Here is a 20066-nt window from a genome sequence, read left to right on the forward strand (position 1 = left end):
CAGCCAGATAAGAAGGGAGCCAGTGACAGCAGCAGACGCACCCCAGAGATAGCAGATAAGCAGCACATCATGGCTATTAGTTTCATCTTGGGCTGAAGGGGAGGAGCATCACAAAATACACACAGAGAAGTGGAACATTCCTAATGGACTCTTTTCCGTGAAAATAAAAATCAATATATCAAAACTGATTCTTTCTCTTAAACCAAACTAAACACGTATGTTTAAGTGAATTCCTAACATACTCAATTTGGATTTGGACCAAAGACAAATAATAAAGACAGGCATTAAACCTCCCCCACCCACCCCAAGAATAAAAGTAGTAACAATTCTCCATAATTTTCAAAAAGCAGCTCTCGGCTTTGGGCCTCTGGAATTTCACTCTGAGGCTATCATGGCATTTTTTCAATTACTTTCAAAGACCTACAACCAAGCAATACCTTGACCCAAAATAATCCCTAATATACACTTAAAACTAAACATTTTTATAGTACCACATTTAAACTATTACTGCTTGCTGATGCTAAATGTTTAGATATTTACTACTCCAAGTTTCATCTTTTAATCTAGTCCCATTGTTCCACATTGTTCAAATTAGTTCTATTGCTTGGTACTATTATTATTTTTTAATGTATGGCATCGTCATATACTAGATAGACACATTTATACTCTTGAAGATCAACATTAAGAATGAACACTGCAGAAATTTTCAAAAACCTTAGAGTATATATCACATATATGTTCACTGACATGCTCCTTGCAAGAGATAATTAACATCAACTTCTCACCCATATTTCTGCAAATTTACTTCTGACTGAAACTCTGCACTTCAAGTTGATAAGGAGCCTCTCTCCTCCCCCATGACAAAAAAAAATCAATATGCTGCTCACTGGTGAAAGAACTAATTAAGGCACTGATTATAAATTGTTCAACAGTTTGTGATTAAACAGAAGTGAAACAGTAAAGAGGATATCTTGTCATGCCAGGAAGCAAAGACACTGTCAGAAACAACTGGAGTCATGTCAAAATTCCCTAAAGGAAGAGCTTCACGTTGGCCAATATGGAACAATTTGAGCTGTAATGATGAAAATGGATTTAAACAAATCAAATACATAGAATCCCCTGAGTTGATCATGATATGTATTTTTTAAAACTGCCTTGGCATCTTTGGAGGTACTAGGGTACCAACTCATTGTGAAAATTAATAAATACAGACAGACATTTATATGCTGCCTTTTCAGCGGTTTATATCAGTATTTCAGCATAATCAAGTGGTTAATGACAGAAAATCCTTTTTTAAATATTTGTATTGATTTTGAGAGAGAGAGAGAGAGAGAGAGAGAGAGAGAGAGAGATTGATGTGAGAGCAAAACATCAATCAGCTGCCTCTTGCACGCCCCCCACTGGGGATCAAGCCCGAAACCTGGGCATGTGCCCTGGCTGGGAATTGAACTAGCAACCTTTTGATGCATGGGACAACACCTAACAAAGTGAGCCACACCAGCCAGGACAAAAATCCTTTTTACATTAAAAAAAAAAAAAAATCCAGGTAATAAATGCAGAAAGAATGACAGAATTTTAAAAATTGCCAGTTGCAACCCCTAACGAATGTGTGTATCTATGCAATATTATCAGTGACTTCAAAAACAATTAAGAAAATGGTTTTCAACCCTGGATACACACTTGTATCTCCTGGGAAACTTTAAAAAATGCTGACGCCTAGTCCCACCCCCAGAAAATACATCATTGTATGGGGTTTGGTCTGGGCACCAGGATTTTTTTTAAGCTCCCCAGGCACAGTCAAGGAAAAGGACTGCTGCCTCAGGTGAAAGATTGATGGGGAAGTTAAAGGGAAGGATCAGGCTGACAACACCTGAAATCCACTGCTCCACCTTTGCAGTGGAAGTGGGACAGCCTGGCATTGCATGCCTCTTGGTGGGCTGTAAAAGGAAGCACACAGCACTGCCCATGAAGCCTGAATCAACTGAAAATTGAACCTGAATCAACTCAAACCTCTAGATTCAACTATCAACTTACAGGGAATGGCCCTGGCCGGTTTGGCTCAGCGGTTAGAGCGTCGGCCTGCGGTCCAGAGAGACCCGGATTCGGTTCCCGCTAAGGGCGCGTACCTCGGTTGCAGTTTCTCCCTGGCCCTGGTTGGGTTGTGTGGGTGGCAGGCATTCAATGTGTCCCTTTTGCATCGATGTTTCTCTCTCTCCCTCCCACTCTATCTAAACAAAAAATGGAGAAATGTCCTCAGGTGAGGATAAAAAAAAAATTACAGGGAATGTAAGGAACAGAAGAACATGTTAAAATATGACGTTAGGATATAATCAGCCAAATCAAGATAATTGAAGATTCTACCAGACAAATGACACAATTTCTTCGACAAATAAATTTCATTGGATAAAAGAGGAGCGGAGGGCTCTTAAAATCTTTCAAGTCTTAGAAGATATACCTATTCACTGCAATATGTATACGCTGCTTGGATACCGATTTGAACCAACCAACCATTAAAAAGAAAAAAAGAAGAAAAAACAAACATTTTTGAGGTAATTACAGAAAATTACACACAGACAGGATACCAATTATTGAGGTATTGTTAATATTGTTGGGTTTGTTAACGGTATTGTGGTTAGTTTTTCAAAAATCCTTATCTGTCGAAGATAGATAATGAAATGTTTACAGTAAAATAAATGTCTGGGATTAGCTTTAGAATTCTCAAGCATAAAAACAGGTGCAGTGGGAAGTAGATGAAATCAGGATGGTGAATATCGCTCACTCGTGAGGCTGGGTGATGAGGACCTGGGGGCTTTTTAGGTACACTTTTGAGCACATTTTTACATTTCCACAATAAAATGTTTGAAAGTATCAAAAAGTCCAAATTAATAAAGTCTCTTTTGTAACTCTACCCCAAAGAAAACAATGTTACTGGCTTTTCTTTCCCAATTGTAAAAGCCTGTAATGGTGAGGAGGAAGTAAGAGAAAGCTTGGGAAGAAATGAACATGTCATCTTACTAATACTGAGCATTTGCTCTTTGCTAGTCACTGTACAGTTGTTTAATCTTCCCAAACACTGAAAATAGTCATCTACTTCTCATTTCATAGATGAGGAAACTGAGCCTCCACCTCCACAAAAAAAAAAAAAAAAAAAAAGTGCACTTGGCTTATGTGTTTGGTGGAGCCATGATTCTTAATATGGTCTGCCCAATAACCAGAGAAGAGAGTGTCATGCCCTGTTAGGTTCTAAGCATATAAGAACAAACCAGCCAGCCATAGTTTTCCCCTTACAAGGTTCACTTCAATTCAGCAATCTATATTTTGAAAGTAGTTTTACAGTTATGAACACCGTGATGATATTTCATAAGCTCAGAAAAGATGGGGGATATTGCCATTTCAGAAATGCTAAAGAGGGTTTGCTATTCTCTTTCTGAAACTATAAATGGGGAAATGGATAAAAAAGATGAGAGGAGCCCAGCCAGTGCGGCTCACTGGTTTAGCATCGACCCATGCACCTACAGGTTGCTGGTTCAATTTCCGGTCAGGGCACAATGCCCAGGTTGTGGGCCTGATCCCCACCCAGTGGGGGGCATGCAGGAGGCGGCCAGTAGATGTTCTCTCTCATCGATGTTTCTATCTCTCTCTCTCCTTCTCCTTTCCTCTCTCTAAAATCAATAAAGAAAAAAAATAAAAAAGATGAGATAAACCTACAAAAAATGATGGTAAGTGAAAGAAGCCAGGAACAAAAGGTCACATATTGTATGATTCCATTTATATGAAATGCCTACAATAGATGAACTCAGAGAGATAAAAAGCAGATTGGTGGTTACCTGCTGCTGGGGGAAGGAAAGAATGAGGAATGACTGCTTAATGAGTATGAAGTTTCCTTTTGGAAACTTATGGAGTGATGAAAATGTTTTGGAACTAGATAGAGGTGGTGGTTGCACATTGTGAATGTACTAAATTGTACACTTTAAAATGGTTAATTTTATGTCTCATGCATTTCACCTCAATAAAAAAAATATTTGAAAGGATAAGAAGCTGAGAGAGGAAAGAACAATGAAATAGAAATGGTAAAGATTTGAAAGCTGTTTGGAAGAAAGACTCAATGGGATTCAAGTGCTTCCAGTTGACTGGGAGGGAAGATTGAGATTTCTGGTTTGGGAGTCTGAAAAGCTGGCCCCATGGAATGATGTGATCTGCGCTGAGGATAACACAGGACCTTAGAAAGAATGGGAACCCAGTGAATGTTCAATTTCATCAGGTTGCCACTTTTTAATAGACAGACTGATAAATCATGTTATACCCCAAAATACAGTGTAACTGGATTATATCAAGGCATTGCTAAATATCTCATGATCTTCTTGCTAACAGAATGGAGAAATCAAGTGACACTTCCATGGAGTTGCTGGAAGTAGAACAACTGGACTAAAATGCCATTGGTTGGTGAATTGATTAGCACCTAACTAAAGACCTGCCACAGAGCAGGTTCTCCATGAATGTGCTCAACAGATGAACCTGGAAGGAGTCTCCAAAGGATGAGCAAATAGGCTGATTCCAGTCCCATTTTTTGAGTTTGCTCATTAATAACCCAGAAATACAATCATATCAAAAAGCAGATTTATCAAAGTATAAATGGGATAGAGGTGGAGACAGTAGTAATATACTGAATGACAGACAAGGTTTTTAATGGTCTTTTGAGAAGCCATTCTAAGGAATTAGTCCTGAATTTGAGGGAAACCTTTATACACAAAATATTTATCATAGCATTATCAATAGCACATCCTTAATTACCCAACTGTAGAGAACTGTAATCTCCTATACAACCACTGAAAGAATATGCAATAACAGTGAAAATTGTTTTATAAAAACTATGAGGTAATGGGAGAAATGTTTATAATATAAATGTTAAGAGAAAAAAGGAAACGAATTTATACATACAGTATTATTCAAACCTATGTACAGAGGAATAAACAAAGTCATGCATCAAAATGTTAGCAGTGCTAATGTTTAGAGGACGAAACTAGCAACATTTATTTTCTTTCTCCTTTTGTATTTGACTTTCCCGATTTTCTTTAATGAGTACTGATCTTTATAATAAAAATAATAAGCACAGAGAAGATCCAGAAATATATATATTTTAAAACCCAGAGCCACAAATAGACTTTAATAAGAATAAATATAAAGTTCTGGGATGAGGATTTTTTTAAAATGCCAAGTTTAGGACTTGAAGCAACAACAGTTCCTCTGGGATTTAAAAAAAAAAAAAAAAAAAAAAGACCTAGAAATTAACTGACTGTAAATTTGTTATAAGCCAACAATGACATGGCTGAGAGGAAAAGATAGCCATAATATAAACTTCGAATTTCTTAATATAATTTGTATGCAAAACAAAGGCAGCAATATTCCCATTGTGCTGTGTGAGTTGGACTACATCTAGAATATTGTGTTCAGCTTTGAACTTGAGCTTTAAAAAAAGATGTTGAAACCTGGAGAGCAGCCAGCAGGATGAGGCATCAGAACCACAGCACAAAACAGTGGTTCTCGCACTCTGGCTGCATCAGAATCACCTGGAAGTCTTATTAAAATGCATATTCCACCCTGGCCGGTTTGGCTCAGCGGTAGAGCATCGGCCTGCCATCCAGAGAGACCAGGGTTCGGTTCCCACTAAGGGCACGTACCTCGGTTGCCCTGGATGTTTTTCTCTCTCTCTCTTCCGCTCTCTCCCTCCCACTCTATCTGAATAAAATATGGAAAAATGTCCTCGGGTGAGTATTAAAATAATAATAATAATAATAATAATAATAATAATAATAAAAATGCAGATTCCTGGATCCCCTCTCAGAGTTTCTGATTCTATAGATTTGGGGTGGGCCCAAGAATCTACATTTCTAGCTAGTTCCTGGGTGATGCTGATGCTGCTGGCCTGGGGACCACACTCACACTTTGAGACCCAGCAGCACTGCAGATAAAAGTAAAGACCATAATGCCAGAGGTGGAGACCCAGCTCTTCCACCTATTAGCTGTGTGACCTTGGGCAGGGTTGCTTGCTCTCTCTGGGCTTCAGTTTCCTCATCTGTAAAATAGAATGACTTGATCTACTTTGTATGGATATTATGGCTTTAAGGTACTTTATATTTATAACGCATTTAGAACATCCAGCCTGGCATATAATGTTTGTTAATTTAATGAGGAACACTTAGAGATGGTTCATCTGAAATAGAAAGACGTTTGAACATCTTCAAATATTGGAAAGGTTTTTATGTGGAAAACATATTCTGCATGGTTCCTGAGCACAGACATGGAATTAAAGAGTGGAAGTGACCAAAAAGGAGCCTTTGGATCTATATCAGGCAGGTCTTTTTGTATAGAAAATATTGTCAGTAATACTGTAATAACTATGTATGGTGCCAGGTGGGTGCTAGGCTTATCAGGGGTATCACCTCATAAATTATATAACCGTCTAACTACTATGCTGTACACCTGAAACTAATATAAAAGAAAAAAAAAGTAGATACTCTTCTTGAACTTATTGCACATTAGAATATTAAGGGCTCTGAGAAGCCAAGAAAAAAGAAAACAATTTACCTTTGTTTTAAACAATGTTTCCCAAACCTCTGTGACCATACATCCTTTGTTGGTATAACAACTATTAATAACGTGAGGAATTCAGGATCTGAGAAACACATTTTAGGAATGCCACCTTAATGAAGCATCACTGTCCAGGATCTTAGTAATCCAGAATTAACCCACCTCAACACCATTCACCTCTCTACCTAAACTCACACAGGCTTAAGTTGAATAATTTGCAGTAATAACAATTTACTTTGCCCTGGCCAGTTTTGCACAGCAGTTAGAGAGTCGGCCCACGGACCGGAGAGTCCCGGATTCAGTTCCTGCTAAGGGCATGTACCTTGGTTGCAGTTTGTTCCTGGCCCCGGTTGGGGTCGTGTGAGTGGCGACCAGTCTCTCTCACATCAATGTTTCTCTCTCTCTCTCTCTTCCCCCCTCTCTCCCTCCCGCTCTGTCTGAAGATAAATGCAAAAAAAGAAAAAAAAATGTCCTCAGGAGGATAAAAAAAGAAAACTTACTTCAAGAAAGCAACATGCTATCTACGTATCTGGTTATTTCTTTTGAGTTTTACACTAATAACTACATACAATGCAATTACAATCGGTGGGCCTGTCTTCAAGCAGTTCTAAATATTTCATAGATAAACAAGAACTATATAAATTAAATGAGTCAATAAAAAAGCAACATGCGCCCTGGCCGGTTTGGCTCAGCGGTTAGAGCATCAACCTGCGGTCCAGAGAGACCCGGGTTCGGTTCCCGCTAAGGGCATGTACCTCGGTTGCAGTTTGTCCCCGGCCCTGGTTGGTCGTGTGGGTGGCAGCCACTCGATGTGTCCCTTTCACGTCGATGTTTCTCTCTCTCCCTCTCTTCCTCTCTCTCCCTCCTACTCTATCTGAACAGAAAATAGAAAAATGTCCTCGGGTGAGGATAAAAAATAAATAAAAAAATAAAAAGCAACATGCATAAGTAATTTTATATTATGTAAATTATATCTCAAGAAAGCCTTTTTCAAGAAAAAGAAAAGACTGGAAATTTCACATTGAATTGCTTTGGCACCTTTGTTACAGATCGGTTGGCCGGATACGTGTGAGTCTGTTTCTTTACACAAATACTCCACTCTCTTGATGGCTCTAGCTTTGTAGTACACCTTGAGATCAGGGAAATTTCAACTTTCTTTTTTCTTTCCTGGGATTATTGTTGCTGTTCTGGGTCCTTTGCATTTCTACATAAATTTTAGAAGTATCTTTTTTAACAAACATAAAAACACCTACTGGGATTTTATTGTGATTGTGTTGAATCTATAGATCAATTTTGGGGAGAATATTTTGGCATTATTGAGACTGAATATAAGAGGATGAAAAGTTTCATTCCATTTATTTAAATTTTTAAACATTCCTCTAAGCAATATTTTTTTCTTTATTGATTTTAGAGAGAGAGGGAGAAAAAGATAGAAACATCAATGAGAGGGAACAATGATTGGCTGCCTCCTGTGTGTCCCCCACTGGGGATCAGGCCCACAACCTGGGCATGTGCTTTGACCGGGAATTGAACTGGTGAACTATTGGTGCATGGGTCAATGCTCAACCACTGAGCCACAATGGCTAGGCTCTAAGCAATATTTTATAGTGTTTGATATACAAATTCAATGTATTTTGCAAATTTATCCCTATTTCACATACTTGATAGTATTTTAATTTCTAATTGTTGATTTTTATTACATATAATACAATTAATTTTGCATATTAACAAAAAGCAAGGGCTTTTTGGCAGATGGAGCAATGATGGAGCAGGTGGCATAGTTGGGTTCTGAGTGTCCCAATACTCAGGACACTCCCCTGTGAGAAATGGTGAAAAGGGATTCCTATAAGGGGTAAGACAAAGTAATCACTGAACAAATGTTAGCTAGTTCTAGTAGCACATCCTTGGTGTAAGGGAGTTTTCACCTGTAATCAACTAGAGTTCTCAAAGTATTACCACAGACCAAGAGCATCACAAAGAACTTGTCAGGAATGCAAATTCCTGGGCCCCAACTCAGAGCTATTGATTCAAACTCTGAGGCTGGGCCCTGGCAACCTGTGTTTACATAAGCCCTCCAGATGGTGCTTATGTACCTCAAGTGTGAGAACCAATGACCTATAGCATCACCCAAAGCAGTACAGTGATACCTCGGTTCTCGAACATAATTCGTTCCAGGAGGACGGTCGAGAACCGAATTGTTCGAGAACCGAAGCAATGAAACCAATAGGAAAGCGTGACTCCACAAAGCGTGACTCTCTCTCTGCACTCACACTGATGACGCAAGCAAGGCGCGCTGGGCCGAATGAACGCCATTCGGCTCATCTCGGAAGTTCGAGTTCCAAATATTTGTTCGGATTCCGAGACAAAAGTTTCTCGAATCTCCATTTGGTCGAAAACCGAGGTGTTCGAGAACCGAGGTATCACTGTATTTCCATGAGGCTCTAGAACACTGAAACCTGATTAAAGTACACTCACTCCGATAAGGTACCAGGTATGTGCTTTTGATGGATACATGCATCAGACTCCTACTTATAGCAAATATTTGCTTTTGTGCTTAAAATACAGGGTGGGTCAAAAGTAGGTTCACAGTTGTTCATATGGAAAATAATACAATAATTAATAAATAAGAATACAAGAATAAACTCTGTGTTTCACATACTCACAGTTATATATATATATATATATAAATAATGCTGAATTTGTTCAAAAAAAAAATCCAAAATCCACAGAGAAAAGCAATGCCCTCCATCACCCTCTTGACAGAGGCTGCTCACTAATCCCTGCAGGGATTAGGTGAGGGGACACCATGAAGGGAAGGGCAATGTTCTGACGTGGAACGTCAAGAGCACCTAGGGGATGAAAGGGATCCCAGAGACTCTGGTCTTATGTCACCTCTTTCCTAACTCAGAGGAAAACACAATGACCCAGATACACACACAGAACCTGACTTCATGTCTCCCTCCTGCCACCAACCAGCGTGGCCAAAGCCTCTCTTCTCCTACAGGATAGCAGTTTGGAAGAGACAGCTGAGTACACTTGGAGAGCCTTTCTCATGCTCCAGGCACTCTTCTAAGTACGTAGGTATATTCACTCCTTATAACAAATCTCCAGGTAGGTACTAATCTCATTTTACAGATGTGAAAACTGAGGGTCAGAAAGGTTAAGTAACTTCCAAAGGGTCATACAGCTAATATGGGGTTGACGTTGGCTCCTGGCCTAGGCAGTCTTTCGCCAGAGTCTGTACATTTAACCTCTATATCATACTTCCCATTGAGGACAGTGAGAGAGAAGAGATACAAGGCCACTAACTTGGCCTGTATGTGCATGTGAGAGAGACAGACACACAGAGCCAGGGAGATGGAGTCAGAGAGGAGCAGCAAGCTCAAGATGGTGACATGTATGAGCCAGGGATCCAGAGGGGAGTAGGTAGAAATCCAGAAAGGTGGTTACATGCTGTCTTGTCAGTCCCTGGATGAACACTGGAATGGAGGCAGGAACCAAAGTGAGTGCATTCTTGAGCAGTTATGCAAACAGGCCTGAATCTGTGTCAGGGAATGGCAGGAGACAGTTTGACAAACCCTTTCCTTTGCCTTTCTTCTACAGAACAATTTAGAAGGAATGATGAGATGGAGCGGGAGTGAAGGTACCAAGGGAAAGTAATAGCTGGATGCAGAGTTGTTGGGATTAGTAAGGAAGGAAGAGTCAGAGGAAGCCTTGCCTACGGGCTGCAGGGACACAGGCAGCGATGAAGAAGGGGAAGCAGCAGAGTGGGCACTCCCCAAGTCAAGTGCTCTCATATAGCATGTTTGGGCTCCTTAGAAGCTTCTTCCCCTAGACTCTCAGGACCACTCTGTGTCTCCATCACATTAAATAACACTTCTCCCCTCTGCCTGGCATCCTTGCCCCTGCTGTGCTCTCCTGGGAGTATGAAAACCCATGCAGGAAAGGGACAGCAGTTGGTCACTTCTGAATCTGCAGCTCCTGGTACATCATAAGGTCCAGAAATGTGTGTGGAACTGAATTTACTGAAGTGGTGCTAGCATCCAATGTGTTGTCACCTTAAGGCAAGGAAGGATGGGAAGAGCACATACCCCAGGGGCTGTGTCCTAGTTGGGGAGCGCCCTAGAACGAGACCCTGAGACAAGGATTCACATGCAAGTGGTTCATTTGGGAGGTGGAAGAAACAACAAACACCTGTAGGGTTCTGGGGAAAGTCAGTGGAGAAAGGCAGGATATCTTTTTGAGCCAGCTGTCAGTGTGAGCTTACTCAACTGGGGAAACTCTGAAAGCCTATGTAGAATACACACTCGAGGGAAGAGGGGACTGGGACACATATATAACGAACCCTGTCAATCGCTGGGTGTGCTCAATCCCCAGACCATTGGGTCTTTTGTGTGAGTGGCGTAGCAGACTCCAGCAGGAAGAGAAAGCTCTTGGGCAAATTGCACGTGATGACAGCTGGAAGTCATACAAGTGTGCAGTGAAATGGTAAAGGCGAGGGCAGTGGGCCTCAAAGCTAAGTATACATCAGAATCACCCAAGGGCTTGTTAAAACACAGATTGCAGGATTCGACTCACATAGCTCAGCAGGTTTGGGGGGAGGCCCAAGAATTTGCATCTCTAACTGGTTCCCAGGTGAGGCTGCTGCTGCTGCTGCTGTTCTAGAAGCACACCTTGAAAACCGCTGGGCTCAGGATGTGGGCAGGGCACCAACATGGTTGGTACAGACTGACTACTTGGGGGAAATCTAAAATCTAGGGTCAGGCACAGCTTTAAAATGAAGGAAACCAGAATGTCACCAGAAACTATGTCTCCTAGACATAAAAATTATTTTGAGGTGAAGGCAACTGAGAATCAACAGATATAAGAAAACTTCCCTCCCCTCCTCCAATTTGCCCAAAGGCAGGAAATATATTTTCTTAATTGTCCCTCCTTCCCTCTCTGCCAGGAAGGATAAAACGGAATCACTGGAGACAGCTTTAGACCCTAACAGCCCGGAGATACACCACAGGAATCCATGTAACAAATTTCACTGACTAGCCTGTACCTACCATTAGTTTCATATATATTTACCTCCCCACAACTGCCACACTTGGAAATCTAAAACCGCTTTCCTTAGTCTTGTCATTTCTCTACAAATGTATTCTTCTTTGTGAAAGACATCATAAAAGCCCAAGTTCTAAGCTACTTCTCTGAGTTACTCATTTCTCTGCGTTTCTCTTATACATGTATGAGATACACATGTTAATCAACTTCTGTTTATTTTTCTATTGTTAACCTATCTTTTGTTATAGGGGCCCCAGTCAAGATCTTAGAAGGGCACACGGAAACATTATTTTTCTTCTCCAAAAGGGACAAAGCCAAAGAGGTGAGATATAATTTTGTTTGTCCCCTCTATAGAAAAATTCTTCCCACCTCACCAAAAAGTCTGTGCCCCGGAGTCACATGCCTGTGGAGATGGGACCATTCAGCAGGAACCCTCGTACCTGCTGTGGCCAAGGTTAAGGCCACTCAGAGTATCCTAAGCATACAACCACCCTAGGAGTTCCATTTAGGTCTTTTTCTCTGGGGGTGGCAAGCATAGGTTCCAGGGGTAAAGGATACAAACAATTTTTTCCAAAATGATCCAGCTTCTGACTACAGAATCAAATCCAACTGGTGACCAACCAAGTTCAAGAAGCTTCTCCTTCTGATCTGACACAGCTCGCCAGCAGAAGCCCTGCTCCCACTGCCAGGACAGCAGAAGGCAGTGCTGTGTCCCTTCCTGCCACGCCTCAGAATCATTATGTTGTGACCTTGACACCCTCCTGCTCTGTTCTGGAAAAAGCAAATCTTTCCGAAGTCACCCCCAAAATAATCTGTATCACCTTACCCTCATTCAACATCTATGATAACTAGAAAAATAACAGGCTTCCTGTCCTTTGCTGCTTGTTTACAATAAGAGCACATGCCGGCAGGGAACACGGGATCCCAAATAAAAATTGGTGCTTATTTCACCATCCTAAATTTCCAGTTGAAACCTACACTATAGGTTTCACAACAAAAGACCACTCGTGACCTCTTCAGAGATGAGAGAGAAGGCAGGGAGGCAGAGATAACAAATTTATCCTTTATGGGAACAGAGGCATCCTTGTTCACCTTTTACAGTGATCACCACTAGCAAAGAGCACAACAAAGCCACATCCTCACACTTCCATTTTGAGACGTGGGTCACCACCACAAAGGCCAAGGTATTGGCCCTCAACCCACTGCTGGGATCAGGACCCTCCCAGTTCAGGAGGCCAGTCACTAGGGAATGCTGAAGCCAACACCCCTTAGGAGGCACTGTAATTAGCTGCAGTCCATAGCTGAATGGTAAGGGCAAGAAAAGCTTCTCCCCTTGCAAATCGGAATATTATTTCCATTTTCCCAATGGGTTGCCAAGTGACTCAGCATTGGCCTGTGTGGGCACTATTATTGATGAGAAATCTTCCGCCTGGGTGATATACTGCATACAACACATGCCCAAAGAACAGTGCCAAGTCATACCAGGAAGAGCAGGAGAATTATTCACCTCCACTTCGAATGTAGGCAAATCCTGTCTTAATGCATGGGCTACTCAGTATCAGAAAGATAAAGTCCTAAGTTCGTCAGACAGTTCCTTCTAAGATTCAAGGAATTATTAGGCAGAGCCTCTCCTTTCTTGTTGACTATTAAAAGGCAATCAAGTTGAGGACAACAGAGAAAAAGGACAAGAAAAAAAAATAATTTTTCAAAAACAACCCAAAGCAGAGCTGCTTAAAAGCCTTCGGCTCTCTAAATGTTGTCTTTGTGAGTACTACGAGCTCCACCCAGAGGTCATTTCTAGAACTGCATGTTCATTTAATTCAGAGAAAGAAAATCTGCATCTCCTGGGGTCCAGGGCCTGACCTGCCTTACAGAACTGCTAGAAATTCTTGGACAACATTCCCTTTCTTGATTTTCATTAAAGGAACTGCTCTGAACTGTGAAATATGGGATATACTCAGGGAACCAGATGAGATTCAGTAGAACAGTCGCCTTTGATATCTGCACTCCTGGTAGGCTGACCTCAGCTCAAAGACAGCCTGGAATTTTCAAAGAATACAACAGGTCCTCAAATAACAATATTTCATTCAACATTGTTTCATTCTAATGTTGAAGAGATACAGTAGGAACTTAATTCTTATTTATATCAATTAGCCTACGGTAAAACTGGTTTCATTATACATCGTTTCAATTAAAGGTGTAGCACCTGTTGATGACATTAAGTGGGGACTTACGGTACTTTTAGAAGAAAAACTAAGGGCTCTCATCGAAATAAAATGCTTCAAGAACTCACTAGCCACTTGTCTAAAAGGACTAAAACTGAGGCATCCACTCCTTTATGTAACTCAGAAGATCTCCCTGAGGCAATCACCAGTCATACTTCCCAAAGAACTGACTGCAGTCCCCAGAACATTCATTCCCCTGGTACCCATCCATTCATATCAGCCACACACCCCTCACCAGTCCACCCCATCCTCCACACTGGTTACCCTCAGTACACGAGGGGTCAGGCTAGGATCAAGAGCCGCCGATGCACTGAACTGTCAACTACCCAGAGGAAGACACATACTGTTCCAGATATCACAAGCTAACCCGACAAATAAATGAAGCCTTCCAAACACACACACACACACACACACACACACACACACACAAAACAACACTATGTTAGTGCTGAAAGTTTCATCTACCATCTGGAAAGCTTCTCATCACAGCCTGCATGCTCCTGCCTTCATCAGCTTACGCCTTACATGACTTAAGACAGCTTTGACAGATTCTGAAGGTGGAAAAAATCAAACTTGCCCTTTGTCTTCCTCCAACACCCCCCAACCCTCGCCGTCCAATTCTTTCTTCACTGTAAACACTGAACAGCCTTTTCCTGTCTATTGACAAAAATATCTATGGCAATGTTTATCCATCTCAGGAGTATTTAAGCTCTAGAAAATAACCTTGCTAAACCTCTGCATGTTCTCATTTAAACAAGGCTAAGCATTCCCAGATTGTTGCCCTTTTTTAACGGACTTTTTTTTTTTTTTAAGAACAGACTTAGGTTCACAGCAAAATTGAATGGAAAGTTCAGAAATTTCCCACATACCCTCTGCCCCCACACCTGCATAGCCTCCCCCATTATCAACATCTGCACCACAGTGGTACATTTCTTACAATCAACGAACCTACATTGACACATCATCATCACTCAGAGTCCATAGGTTATGTTAGGATTCACAGAATGTTGTACATTCTATAAGTTTGTACAAATGTATTATGACATGTATCCACCATTACAGAGTAGTTTCACTGTCCTCTTTGTTTCTTGACCGTAAGTCAAAAATATTTGTGTACAGCATGACTCAATATGATCCTAAGCAGTATTCCTTGGGCCTGCCTAGTGATAAGAATCACCAGGGAGACAAATGTTCAGACTGCAACCTCGATTCACTAAATCACACATTGTTGGGGAGGGGCTCAGAAAGCTACAGTGTCCAGACACCCCAGGTGACTGCTATCATTAGGAAAGTCTCAAAAATACATCTCTAAAGAAGAGATACTGCTAATTCCAGAGTCTCCCAGCTGCACAGCAGCATCTGTTAAGAATGTAGCAGGTGTTCCCTACCCACTTGAGCTCTAGCTCCATCAGAATACCTAGAATTCAAGATGAGCCCCATTCTTCATTTTCAACAGCATGGCTGCTAATACTTTTCTCACTTATTCCTTTATCTTGATGCACAGTACCAGAAACATTTTACAAGGCCTAGCAAGTGTCCACTTCTATTAGGAAATATGTTTCTATTCCTACACAATGTTCTATCACTGGTGTGCAGTTTACATTTGTGCAAAATGATGGGTTAGAACGTAAATCTACTAGGTTACAGGAAAGGATTTGCCTGAAAACATTTGCACACATCCTGCACAGAACAGAAGGACACACGGCCAATATGGATTTTTCTCCTTTGTGCCTTGAGGGTTCTTCTGCCAGCTGCTCCCCAAGGCTCCCCACTGCTCTGCATTCTGCCATAGCCAATGATGGTTTACGGCAAAAATTCGCTGGGCAGCAAACCATGTGTCTCTTACAGACAACAATTAGGGGAAAAGAAAAGGCTGAATTACGAGGTGTTTAAAAATGTAGTTCAAAAAAGAAAATGTCATCTTATTTTCTGTTACCCGCTGGTGATGAAATATACGTATTCATTCCAGAACAGACACCTAACTTCAGGGTCATTCGGAGTCAACAGCTCAGTCATTATAAAAATCAACTACACAATGTTGAGCATGAAAATCCATTAAACCAAAAGTCAGGATTTGGGTCTTTTTGTTGCTGTTGTTTGTTTATAAAAAGGAATCCTTACCTTTTCTTTGGCTTTCTTTTTGGTTCCTGCATCCATCCATTCATTTTCTTTCTCCAGCATGTCAATAAAGGCCCAGCGAACACCCTCAATCAATTCCTCCATCTAAAATATATATATATACCCAAAGAGGAAGGTCAAAAACCAAGAAGCTTCAGACAAGGTTTTCTAGGCAATGAAAATTAGTTCAATGCTAAACATGGTGAGAAAGACGATCCTTTCAGCTTGATTCCATGCTCTGGAAATATTGCTTTTTCTAGGAAAAAGCTTTCCCCCCACCACCACTAGAAGATAAGTAACCATTTCTTTTCATGAGAACAATTATTCACCCAACTTTATCAAGGTAGCAACTAATTTAAATAATTTAATAAGGGTTTGAGAGAGAAGCTAAGGCGTGGGCTGTACATTTCAGACAGGTATTGCAGAATAAAGTGAGGGAAGAGTTGAAAGAGATACTGTTAACAAACAAACAGGCAGGAAGAACTATCACCCCAAAGGACACACCTGCAATATAAATCACTTATGTCAGGACCCCCGTTCTTTTCGAATTTAGTGCCAGTGGTTAAACCAAATGCTTGGCTCTTCTCTATCATCTTCTTACTCTCCTCTCTACTCCCTTGCAGCTCAGAAAAGTCTTATGTTATTTCAAATTTCAAATGGCAGGACTAAGGGGGTGGGGTGCTACCGAAAGGCTGTTTTCTGAAAGCTCTGTCCCAAAACGTTTCAACAGTGAGACCACACCCATGTTCATGATGTGTTGGGCCTGGCTTCTCTTCCATCGTGCTGGCTTCTCTTCCATCGTGTGTTTGTGCATAAGCAGAGAGGCCTGGGGGAGGGAGAGGCTAACACTTAACTTCAGAAGCCCACACGGGACAGTCTGATGAGGCCCTGCCTGTTTATGGATGCAAACCTCTCGAATTCCCATTCTCCTACAGAGATGCTTCGGTTTTCTTAACGGGAGACTCAAGAAAGAATAAATACTGGGTTTAGCACAAGAATTAAATTTTCATTTGAGATTATGGGGTTGTGAATCCATTTTTAGAATTAATTCTAGAAGGAAAAAGTTTCGATGTTCCCTTGGTTCTATAATGAATTGTCAGTGCAAAGCTCAAAATAACTTTTTTCTGTTTAATAAGTTTTCAGCTATGTTTTCAGTTCAATAACAGTTGTAAGGGAACTGAGCTGTAAATCAGTGGGCTGGGTTCCATCGTATGTAAATAAGAACAAACAGCAGATGGAAAAGGTGGGGGGAACTCCACAGCTATTTCTTCCCAACTTAGTAAAAACATTAAAAGAAGAGAAATCTCAATTTGGAATTGGGGCATGATAAAAACATGAAATGACAGAAGAGCAAAGACCCTTTGAGTCACTGGTTCTCAATCATCTCTGAACACTAGGATCTCTGGCGGTAGCTTTAAACAATCCTTTAAACAACACACATCAACCAGTTTGTCACCTTCACATAAAGAGAGGCCTGAGCATCAGGATGCTAATGGCATTGGTCTAGGTGCAGCCTGGGTGCCAGGAGTTTTAAAAGCTCCTAGGTGATTGTGCAGACAGGGTGGAGACCCACTGTTCTATGGGAAGCCACCTATTTTACAGAGTAGGAAATGAAATTCAAGGGAGTCCATAATCTGTTCCAGCTCTTATAGCTAGGGAGGGTCAGAGCCAGGACCCCACCACAGTGCTAAATGACAGTCATGAGCTCAGAACTCATAGGAGCAACAGAGGTTTCCCTAATTAAGCAGAGGAAAATGCTAGGGAAGTAGAAGGGAACCAACAGAGAGATGCAGAAGTAAATATTTCAAACAGAAAACCCACACAAGGAGAGTGTTAAAATGATCAGGACATCTCCAGGGACTAGATATTTTGCCTGTGCAGCCACAGGCATCCCTAAGTCTTTATGACCTCATCATGCAGCAACACACATCAACCAGTTTGTCACCTTCACATAAAGAGAGAAATAATATCACCCTGGCCGGTTTGGCTCAGTGGTTGGAGCATTGGCCCGTGGACCAAAGAGTCGCAGGTTCGATTCAGGTTTGATTCAGGTCAAGGGCATGTATCTCGGTTCCGGTTCAGTCCCTGGCCTTGGTCGGGGTGGTGCAGGAGGCAGCTGGTCCATGTGTCTCTCTCACTTTGGTGTTTCTCTCTCTCTCTCTCTCTCTCTCTCTCTCTCAAAATCAATAAACATATACTTGTGTGATGATTAAAAATAAATGAGCTATCACATCATAAGAAAACATGAAAGAACCATGAATACATATTACTAAGTGGAAGAAACCAATCTGAAGAGGCTACATATTGTATGATTCCAAACATATGACATTGTGGAAAAACAAAACTAGAGACAACAAAAAAATCAGTGGTTCCCATGGTTGGGGTGGAGGGAGAAGATGAATAGGCAGAGCACAGAGGAATTTTAAGGTGATAAAGACACTCTGATATTATAATCATGGATGTATGTCATTACACTTCTGTCCAAACTCATATAATGTACAACACCAAGAGTAAACCCTAGGTGAACTATGGACTTTGGGTGATTATGATATATCAATGTAGGTTCATCTCTGGTAAAGAAATGTACCTCCATGAAATGATGTTGATAATTATGGAGACTGCATGTGTGAGGTCAGAGGGTATATGACAAATGTCTGTCCATTCTTCTCAATTTTGTGGTAAATCTAAAATGCTCAGAAAAAAATGTCTTTTTAAAATTGGGAAAAAAATACTGATGAAAATGATCCAGTGAGGAGGAAAATGTTGAAAATATGGGAGTGAAAAAAGACATGAATAAACCATGAGAGGGCAAAAGGAGATGGTATTCAAATACAGGTGACCCTTGAACAACACAGGTTTGAACTATGGGGGATACGCTTATACGTGGATTTTTAAATGCCATTTCTGGGCATTATAATGACTATCAGATTAATGAACTTTGTAAGTATTTTGCATAGGTTTTCAAAGCTCTCTGTCTGTACACTGCTAGTTGGCATGCCAAATGGAAATAAAATGAGGCCAGAAGAGTTCAGCCTATCGCCAGGATGAAGAATAATAAATAGTTGACTCATATGCAGCTTCCTTCTTCCTCTTCCTTTCCTCTCCCCCCTCTCCCCTCCCCCCACCACCTGTGTCTTCCCTAAATCCATGCTTTGGTAACTCAGTATCGTTGTGGCTCTCTCACAGATGGCAAAACCCAAGTAGTAATCGTTTCCCTCTTTGCTCTTCCACGAGCCTGTTGGTCTCTGCAATAGTCCTCTCGGGCGCCACCGCTCCTCGCCCCGGGCCCCATTACAGGTGCTCAATTTTTTTTTCTTTTTTGAAGACTTTACAGACTTATTATACAACATTTCTGTGAAATGGTGCTGAACTACCCCAGGAGACTTCAAGAACAAGGGAAATCTTTGAAGGGGATTAATGTAATTAGTTGGCATGTCAATGCAAATAAGAGAAATAATGATTTTCGCATGCTGGAACTACAAAGATAAATCACTGAACACTTCTGATTTTTATCTTTAGACTACAGCATCACATAATAATATCACCTTCAGCCAAGTCATGTTCCCTGGGGCAGCAAAAGCCTGCTATAATTTTTTAATGCATAAAAAGAGAGAAATTGTATTTCTTCATCAAGCCTCGACCTCATGCCCCAACCAGGCAACTTATAACATTAACAGAAATCACATAAAGTGCAAGTCATAAGGTGAAGTTATCCATAGAAAGTATTTATTTAGAGTCAAAAGTTAAAATATAACATAAAAATTAACTCAAATGCTATGATAAAATCGGCCACATTCAGGATAAGGACCCTCCAGGTAAAGCAGCAATTTGTTAAGCATCTATTTATTTCAGATTTTGTGGATCTACACTGTGAAAATAGAGTTCATCTGATTGATCTGTGGACAGTTGTTAGTTGTTTATCTCAACCACTGTTATTTAAAAAGTGTTTCTCCTTCTCGACCTGGCCGGTTTGGCTCAGCACTTAGAGCATCAGCCTGTGGACCAATGAGTCTCGAGTTCGATTCTGTCCAAGGGCACGTACCTCGGTTGCAGTTCATCCCCAGCCCTGGTCTGGGTCGTGCAGGAGGC

The 20066-nt window shown here is 41.0% G+C and overlaps 1 protein-coding gene across 2 annotated transcripts in view; it reads right to left on the bottom strand.

The window, feature by feature from the left end:
• The window catches only part of PHEX (phosphate regulating endopeptidase homolog X-linked), a 214261-nt gene that overhangs the window by 98494 nt on the left and 95701 nt on the right, over nucleotides 1–20066 (bottom strand). For both annotated transcript variants that reach the window (XM_036270324.1, XM_036270325.1), the window contains exon 12: nucleotides 15981–16082. In XM_036270324.1, the coding sequence (XP_036126217.1) occupies nucleotides 15981–16082 (102 nt within the window). The remainder of the gene's footprint in view (nucleotides 1–15980; nucleotides 16083–20066) is intronic.

This window comes from Molossus molossus, unplaced genomic scaffold, assembly GCF_014108415.1.
Source record: "Molossus molossus isolate mMolMol1 unplaced genomic scaffold, mMolMol1.p scaffold_m16_p_2, whole genome shotgun sequence".
NCBI lineage: Eukaryota > Metazoa > Chordata > Mammalia > Chiroptera > Molossidae > Molossus > Molossus molossus.